The sequence below is a fragment of the Agelaius phoeniceus genome, chromosome 8 (assembly GCF_051311805.1).
Source record: "Agelaius phoeniceus isolate bAgePho1 chromosome 8, bAgePho1.hap1, whole genome shotgun sequence".
NCBI classification, from domain to species: Eukaryota; Metazoa; Chordata; class Aves; order Passeriformes; family Icteridae; genus Agelaius; species Agelaius phoeniceus.
This window is the reverse complement of record NC_135272.1, coordinates 32,512,748-32,521,557: the sequence shown is the minus strand read 5'-3', so window position 1 is coordinate 32,521,557 and position 8,810 is coordinate 32,512,748. Positions and strand designations below refer to the sequence as shown.

General features: G+C 43.2%; 1 protein-coding gene across 3 annotated transcripts; it reads left to right on the top strand.

Moving 5' to 3' along the window:
- The first annotated feature begins 54 nt into the window (after nt 1-54).
- ECHDC2 (enoyl-CoA hydratase domain containing 2) lies at nt 55-7,744 on the top strand. Of its 3 annotated transcripts, none has more exons than XM_077182518.1 (10): nt 937-1,121; nt 2,506-2,573; nt 3,186-3,273; nt 3,577-3,663; nt 4,798-4,890; nt 5,485-5,541; nt 5,951-6,138; nt 6,585-6,635; nt 6,972-7,019; nt 7,499-7,744. In XM_077182518.1, the coding sequence occupies exons 1-10, from the start codon at nt 1,004-1,006 to the stop codon at nt 7,574-7,576; spliced, it is 876 nt and encodes a 291-aa protein (XP_077038633.1). In that variant the 5' UTR covers nt 937-1,003; the 3' UTR covers nt 7,577-7,744. The 3 variants fall into 3 exon arrangements, with proteins under 3 accessions (XP_077038634.1, XP_077038633.1, XP_054494757.1); XM_054638782.2 differs by lacking the exon at nt 937-1,121 and adding an exon at nt 1,167-1,215; XM_077182519.1 differs by lacking the exons at nt 6,585-6,635; nt 6,972-7,019; nt 7,499-7,744 and having other exon boundaries at nt 55-1,121; nt 5,870-5,953.
- The last annotated feature ends 1,066 nt before the right edge of the window (nt 7,745-8,810 follow it).

Genomic DNA, 8,810 nt, shown 5'->3' with positions numbered 1-8,810 from the left:
CGCAGCGCCTCCATTGCGGCACGGGCCGGGTGTCCCTGCCCAAAGCGCAGCCATGGCCGGTCTTACAAACATCCCTGCTTATCCCCCTGAATTCCCCCATCCCGGCGATTAGCAGACGTTTTCCCAAAGCGGACGTGCAATGAAGTTCGCTGCTTCTCCAGAGGGGGGCAGTGAAGATGGTGAAGGGTCTGGAGTACAAGTGCTGTGAGGAGCCGCTGAAGGAGCTGGGGGCGCTCAGCCGGGGGAAAAGGAGGCTCGGAGGGCCCTTGCTGCTCTCCACAGCTCCTCACCCTGCGGGTCAGGCTCTGCTCCCAGGGAACAAGGGACAGCATGAGAGAAATGGCCTAAAGTCGCACCAGAGGAGGTTTAGGTCGGACATTAGGAAGAATTTCATCGCAGTAAGGGTGCCAAAATATTGGAATGGGCTGCCCAGGGAGGTGCTCTGGGCAGAGAGTCACCATCTCTGGAGGTGTTTAAGGAAAGACTGGACGTGGTACTCAGTGCCATGGTTTGGGGGACAAGGTGGTGATCAGTCATAGACAGTACTTGATGGTCTCAGAGGTCTTTTCCAACCCAATTGATCTTGTGGCTCTGTAATTCTTTTCCTCTAGAGTTGTCTTTGGGATGGATACGTGACGAGATCCTTCTCTTTTTCTGAAATGCTGCTTGTTACCTACAGATTTATTTACAGAGAGACCTGAATATCTGACCCTTCATCCACTCAACTTCGCCCTTCCCTCACTCCGTCATCCTTGGGGATCTCCACGGCTCGGGCAGAATGCAAATCACCTCCTGCCTCCCACAGACCTGGCTGCACCCCGCCCAGGAGGTGCCAACTCCAGCCAAGCTCCTGACGGTGCTGTTTGCGGTGGCGCCCTTGTTTCGCACCTCGCGGCTCCTCCCCCGCTCCCCTGCAGTCAGCGGGCTGCCCGCGCTGCCGGCTCCCGGCGGGGGCCGTTCCCCGGGAGGCGGAGCCCGGCCCGTGCCGGTTCCGGCGGCGGCCATGGCCATGCTGCGGCTGTGGCGGGCGGTGCCCGCGGCGCTGCGCGGGGCGCGGGGCCGGGCGGGCGCGGCCGGGGCGCCGCGGGGCGCGGAGGTGCTGCTGAGGGCGGCCGGCGGCGGTGAGTGCCGGACTCGGAGCGCGGCTCCGTTTCTGCCGTTCCCGGCGGAAACAGCTCGGCCTGGCGTGAGCGCGGCCGTGTGTCCCCCCACACGGTGGGTGACAGCCCTGCCGAGCCCGGGGCGCTCCTTGTTGTTCTGCTTTCAGTAATGCCTTGATGCTGTTTTTCAAAACGCTGCTGCAGAATGAATAGTTAGATACTTTTTTCCCCCTAAAATTATGTGTACATGCGACCTCAACGCAGGAAGTTCTGGTTTGCATACTTTAGATTTTTCTAACAGCATTAACATTTTTCTAACAGCAGTGATAAAGATAGGACAGGACCTTGACACATTTATCCATGAGAACCACGAAGTAATTTGAGGTTTGGCTCAGATTGCCCGGGATTTACTTTCTGTGTAACTGTTGCAGGAGTTTATAAACAGTTCTTGGTATTTTGCGGGTTACAAAGACATGAGGTAGTTACCAGCTGTACATTTCCTTTGCTGGTTCCCGCTGTTCACTCGTGTCTCCGTTCCAGTGCCACACATCTCTGGTTCAGCAGCTGGCCACGGCCATAGGCAGAGGAATAAACAGAGACCTTCCAGCAGGGCAGAAAGACCAAGCAAGGCAGGTGCAAGGTACGGCTGTGCACCTACAGCACAGCAACAGCATCTTCCAATGTTAAGGCTTGGGAAGTGAGCAGAAGTCCAGATAAAAAAACAGAAGATGTTGGTTTTTTTTCTCTCCAAAGCATACAGAAGCCATTGGATAATAATTTACAAATCACATGTGCTAAGAAGTAGGTAGATGTTGTGGTTTTATTTTTCTGCTTGGACTTAGGAACTTTGAGTAGAGTCCTTTCTGCTGATGAGCTTATAATGTTGAAATTAAATGGAGTTCACTTTCAAAATGGTTCTGGAACATGAACTGAGTGTGACCTGTCTGTGCTGTTCTCATGCAAACAGCAATCCCAAGAGGATGGTTTCCTTCATTAGGGAATGTACTTGAACACAGCAAGACTGTACAATAAAAATTAAATAACATTCAAAGGAGAAACCTAAGATGGACCATTTGAGCTCTGGTTTGTTGTTTGTTTTTTTTTTTTTTTCCCCATTTCTGCAGTGATTCTAAGATATATGTTCTTGGATGTCCTGATCATTTTCTAAAAGTCTGCTTCCTCATAGTCTTTTACAGGCCTACTGAATTTACAGTTATTCTGCATAAGTGAGTTTTGTAGACATGGTGTGCCACCTCCAATTTTAAAATAACTGATTGTTTTAGAATATACTTTATATGCATTTTCAGGAAGGAGAAGATGCAGCATAAGCAGATATTATTCCCAGTTGAATTACTGTGTCAGAGAACTAAATGAAGTATAACTGAAATTGTCTCCTATTACTAAGGTATTGCTGAAATCCTAATGAACCGACCCCACGCGAGAAATTCACTGGGAAAAGTATTTGTAAATGAAGTGAGTATGGGCCTGGCCTGTGAGTGTGTTTGGAACCATGATCAATAACTAACTGCAGTGAGAATAGTTGTGGGAAATCTAAAAAAAAAACCCCTTATCTCATGATGAAGGGCAGATGATTGGGACAAGACAGGTGAACCTTGAGAAAAACAGAATGTAACAGTTACTGCCTTAGATGTGGGCAGGGATATCTGGGTTATTTAAGTTAGCTACTTTAAGTTAATTTATTGAAGTTAACTCAGATGCTAGTTAATGTCCTTACTTGTGTCATTACAACAAAAGCATACTCATTGTCACACCTTAGCAGGTGATCTGTTCAAGGATGACACAGCCTATAGAAAGTCTGGCTCATTCCTGGACAGGAAGGGAATTTTAGATACAGCAAAGGTTCATCTATGAGTGGAAGGAAAAAAGAGATGGGGAAATGCGTCATTCTGAATTTATAGTGGAAAAACCCACAGGTTCTACTGACATGATTTCCATGAATTTTCTGGCACCTGCAGGGAAAAAACCCAAAACACTTCTAGCATAGATTAGGAACTTGCTATCATTTCAGTGTATATCCACATGCCTAAAATTTTTCTTCTCTTGTGTGCACTCCCTCCCCAATAGCTGTTCAGTGCCCTGGAACAGCTGCGCTTCGATGAGCAGGTGCGGGTGGTGGTGTTCAAGAGCCAGGTGAAAGGAGTGTTCTGTGCAGGTCAGTAGCAAAGGCTCTGCAAACCATTCTCAAAAAATGTGGTGGCTCCTAGGGCTGTGTGCCAATCAGATCATGCACTTGGAAATGAGTGCTAAAAGAAATTAAAATAAATATGTCAAAAGGGCACAGAGGGGAACTCTCGTTACTGCTGCAGCCCAAATGTCCACACTCCAACTTCCATGGACCTTACTTAACTGGAATGCTGTATCCCAGACTTTTTAAATGGTCTGTCCTCTGAGAGGGACAGGAGGGAACATTTCAGATGTCTTTTCCTGGATTCCAACCTTTTTCTCCTTTATTTAGGAGCAGATTTAAAGGAACGTGCAAAGATGGATGATGCAGAAGTTGGAGAGTTTGTTAGAAGACTGAGAAATCTTATGGATGAAATAGGTAAAAGGATTACATCAGTTGGAAAATCTATTCTAGACCACTTGTAGTGAAACATTTAGAAATGCTGTAGGAGGGGATAACCAGCAGGTTATCCACATAGGAGTAGCTTTCCAAATGGCTTCAGCTTATGCCTGAAAGAAAGATCCAATTAGAATTAAATCCCATCCTGCTGCCCCTCCAAGGACAAGATGTGTTTCTTATGCACAATAAAGCACATACACACCTATGTGATAAATACCTGCCCCAAGAAAGGATTAATTTATTCCACACTTCTGTGGAAAGCTTGGGAGGCAAGTGCTGTGTTGGTTGTCCCATTTCCAGTACATGTTCAGAAACACTCAAAATGTGGCACAGACCTAAGAACATGGATTTGAATCTCTGAATGGATTTGCTAAATGGATTTGTGCAATGTCGGGGGGGTTGTTATCTAGAACTCCCTCACCTCCCTTTTCTTTTTCTTTGCAAAATGAATATGAGCTTCTGCAAGGAGTTTTCTTCCCCTATTTATGAATTATTCTGCTCTCACTAGAAAGAAGTACCGAAGTCAAATCTGTCTAAAATACCAATCAGAATTGCAGTAATTTTTAAAAAATGACAGGAGCAGTCAGAGGGGTGGTTACAACAGAGAACCAGCTCACCTCAGAAGTTTGCATTCAGCTGCCTGAGTATGTAAAAAAGCTAATCTCCAGGTACATCAAGCTCCTCAGCTATGAGGTAACCTAGTTAAACAGTGTTTACTGTTTTCAGGAGCCTTGGCTAACAAAAGCACCACAAAAACCAAGTGTTGTGACAGGGCCTAGGGATGGTGTCTTCTCTTTGGCTGTTTAACTAACTGCAACAGATGAATATTCATGTCATAAATTTGCAAGGAGAGGATTGATCCTGTTTTGCATTGCAGTACTTTGTTTGCAAGCTTCTTTGCATGGAAGAAGCATGTTTTGCATTCTTACAAAGAAGGCAGAAGTGCAAGAAGACAGTTTTTACTGTTTCCAGGCCAAGAAATTTGTGGCAGGAGAAAACGAGTCCTTGAGCAATTCTGAACTGAAAGCTTTAGAACGTAAGGATTTAAATTCCAGAGCCATGTGAAGCAGAACTTGTGGAACACAACTGTGCAATCTGTGCTCTGTTCTGCAGCTGCCCTGCCTGTGCCCACGATCGCTGCAATCGATGGCTACGCCTTGGGTGGCGGATTAGAGCTGGCCCTGGCCTGTGACCTCCGCGTGGCAGGTTTGTGCTGCTCACTGGAGCAACCTCCTGGTAACTGATGGCTGCATTTGAAAGAGAACTTACACACGTGACAGGGGATTGTTAATGGAATCCAGAAGCTTGAGAGAAATTCTAGAGAAGGTTGTACAGAAATGGTGACATTTAGTTATTTGGAAAGTAGTTCCTGTGCTTAAAAAGTAAAACCTATTTTTAGGTAAGATTAGGATTCCTTTAGAAAACTATTTATTAGTGGGATTGAATAGTTATAGTAACTTAATACTGGATCAGATATACTCTAGCCAGATCTAACCTTCCCAGCTTAAATCAGTTTGGGTTGGAAGACTTATTTCTTCTGTTTCTGTGCCTCCATCCATTATATTTTATCTAGCAGGGGCGTGAGGTTCATTTTTCCAGCTAAATTTGCTACACTGGGGTAAGCAGACTTGAGACAGATATGGAGTAAGTACTGTAGTATTCAGATTTTCTGGTTACCTGGAGAAATGGAGTTCCAGCTCAGTATTGACAGTTTCTAATTTTATTGATCAGTCCAATCTGGAAAACTTCTAGTTATACAAATCAAAATGTAGCTAACTCTACATTTATTTTTTTCTATAGCTTCATCAGCTAAAATGGGCCTTATTGAGACCACACGAGGACTTCTGCCTGGAGCAGGTAACCTTCATTAAATCTTAACCTTCATTAAACCTTCATTAATATTCATTAAATCTCACTTTCTCAGCTGTATTGTAAATATTTTGCCATTAGAGTGTGTTCGTGAACACTTGAAGTGTTTTGAATGTAAATTAGAAGTAGCATCTTACAGTCACGAAAGAGATCTATGAATCAAGAGTTCTGTCTCAGACTTACTCTGAATGTAGGAAAGTCCCTTTATACCTTTTCTTTTTTATCAAAATACTGAAGTCTTTCAGATGCCTCTCAAAATGTTAACATTTTCAGCCTGTAGTTATTAAAAAAACATATGATCCCTTTATTTTTTAAGGTTCTTGCTTTTATAAGGAGACAAAATACTAGTGAGGCATTTGTCAGAAATGGAAAATGGTGTTTTCCCCGTTGTCCTAAGGTGGAACCCAGCGCCTGCCCAGATGTGTTGGAATAGGCCTTGCCAAGGAACTCATTTTCACTGGCAGACAGGTTGATGGAGAACAGGCAGCCTCCATGGGGCTGGTAAATCACTCAGTGCCCCAGAACAGCGAGGGAGATGCAGCTTACCAGAGAGCTTTGACTTTGGCTAAAGAAATCCTGCCCCAGGTAAGTGCATTGCTCATGGGACCAATGTAAACACAGTGTTTGTGCTCCCCTTAAGAGAGCAAACAAACACCTGAAATTCCTTTCTCTGAAATACTGAAGTCTTGGTTCCTGATCTTTAAGCCTTTTTAAGTCTGTTCCTTTTTGTGAGTGCAGTTTCTGTTGGAACAAGTGTTAACATCCAGCTGCTTAACCCACAGGGCAGGTTTAGCCCCCAGCTGCAGCCACACAGACCTGCAGGACATTGAAACTCACACCGTGCTCATCTGTGAACTGCAGACAACACCAAATTGATTTTTATAAAATACTTATTAACTTACTGCAGATTTCTGTAGACTAAGATGTCATTTGGAGCAAAATAATAATATAACAATCAATCTGTTATAAATTAATGTGAATTTAATTATTTTAAAGTATTTGTTGTGGTTTGTTTTTTGTTTTTAATAAAGGCACCGTTTGCTGTGAAAATGGGAAAACTGGCAATAAACAAAGGAATGGAGGTAATAATTATTTTGTTTAAATACTGAAGTGAATGAAAAGACTAGCAGCTCTTACAAATTACTACAGTAAAATGTTTAGAACAGATGAGTTATAAAATTTTTATCAGACACTTAAAAACATTTCAGAGGTTTTAAAAGATTTCTTTAGAAGTAAAAGTAAAATGGCAGGATTTTTTTTTTTCCTACAGATAGTAATACTGTACTTGTAATTTGGAGTGAAGATCACTTACTATGACTGTTTGAGAGTGACTGACTGCTCTGATTGATTTGAGAGCTCTGGAGTAGCTTTGAGGGCTGTACTTCAGACAAACCTCACACCTTTCCTCTCCTTCCCAGGTTGACATTGCATCAGGGATGGCTATTGAGGGGATGTGTTATGCCCAGGTAATCTGCCTTCAGAATTCATTCCTGAAAGGAACAACTGTATGTTAGTTATAGAATGAGCTGTACAAATGGTTTTAGTTTAATAAATTCAAAATAATTCCTCCTGAAGTTCACTGTGGCAAGTTTTGAGAGCATTCACCTTTCTCAGCTAATGGAACAATACAGGGTTTTACAATACTACAATATAATGTGTCTCTCAGCCTATTTTAAGATGATGAAGTATGAAGATTATGGGAAAACTGTTTTCCTATATAGATCTATGGGTTTTTTCTTAGGTGCTTTGTTTGTGAGCTACTCTACAAACTTACACTGCAACCTTGTCTCTTTTTTTCCTAATTGCAAAACATGGAATTTTATGTATCATTAAAAGAAAAGCAATCTTAGTCTTACGCCGCTACTGCCAAATTAGTCAGGACTTAAAAACATATCAGAGTTGGAAATGGAAAACATACCTCTGTTTTATTTTTTTTCTCACATAGAATATTCCCACCAAAGACCGTCAGGAAGGGATGGCTGCCTTCAGGGAGAAGCGACCGCCTCGGTTCACCGGCAAATGACCCGTCCTGCTTCCCCTTGAGTGGCTGGAGATCCACTGATTCTTAGGATTATTTTTATTACACCATTCTGTGCACTTAGCTCCTTGCCTTGGACTGCATTTCTAACTATTCCACTGGATTGTTTTTCTGTACAAATCTCCAAATAAAGATGTAACTTTGTACTCCTGATCTTTAAAGCATGTTCATCTGAAGTCAGTGGTTATGGCTCTCACACAGATGACAAGTAAGGAATATGGAGAAGCTTTGGATCACCATAAGCAAAAAAAAAAAAAAAGGCAGAATACATAGTGCATTTAAACAGGAAAACCAAACACTGGAGAGAAATTAAATTTATAAAGATGTATCAGTGCTCTTCCACCTGCTTTGACAGAAGAAGCAGTAGTAGCACAGAGCAGTGGCCCTTGACCCCAGCTCTGCTGTGAGTAGTGCAACACTGAGCCACTCCAGGAACCCAAGCTCACCTGCCCTTGGCACCAGTGCTTGAGAACACACAGGCCCTGTATGTGCACAGGGACATAAGGCCATCCCATCAGTCTGTGCCAGACACCCTGGGCACATAATCTCTCTCCATCACCTATATTCCTCTGTTAGCTGACTGGAAGTTAAGGTTATTTTCTCCTTCTGCTTTGAGGTTCTCCAGCACTAAAACATGCCACACAATTTAGCTCTACAGCTTCTTACTTTCCTAGACTGGGGCTTACAAAGAAAAATTAATTAATCAACAAACATGGTTTTAGGAAATGCTTTATAGGTTATCAAAATAAGATGTGGCTTACCACATTGGAACTTCATGCCACAATAGTATCAAAGGAAACCACAGTTTCACTTGTGCCAAAAGTGTGTGGGAACCTTACCAAATTATACACATACAAATTTTCTATGTAAAGATCTGCAAAGGTAAAGCAGAGTCAGGATTTGCAGCCTTCACACAAGATGGCAAATGCTACAGGTGGAACACAAAGTTTGAAAGTTGCTTCCAGAATTATTTTGCCCTGGCAGAAACTCCTGAAGTTGCACAGGAGTGTGAAGAGACCTTCCTATAAGTGGCATCTACAAACAGATATAGTGCACTTATACCTTGTAGGCATGCAGAGTTTCCAGCTTGAAAGAATTCTGCTCACTGATTGCCTGAAGTGTGGAGGAGCAAAAGAAAATGGGTATTTAGCATCTCTGTGCTTGCTGGTTGCAGAATTTCATGAAGTGACACATCTCTCAAACATCTGGCCTGATGCCA

Coding starts and splice junctions, on each gene's coding strand:
- ECHDC2 (XM_077182518.1), top strand. CDS start 1,004: ATGGCCATGCTGCGGCTGTGGCGGGCGGTGCCCGCGGCGCTGCGCGGG. Junction 3,274..3,576: donor GAAAGGAGTGTTCTGTGCAG/GTCAGTAGCAAA, acceptor TCCTTTATTTAG/GAGCAGATTTAAAGGAACGT. Junction 3,664..4,797: donor AAATCTTATGGATGAAATAG/GTAAAAGGATTA, acceptor TCTGTTCTGCAG/CTGCCCTGCCTGTGCCCACG.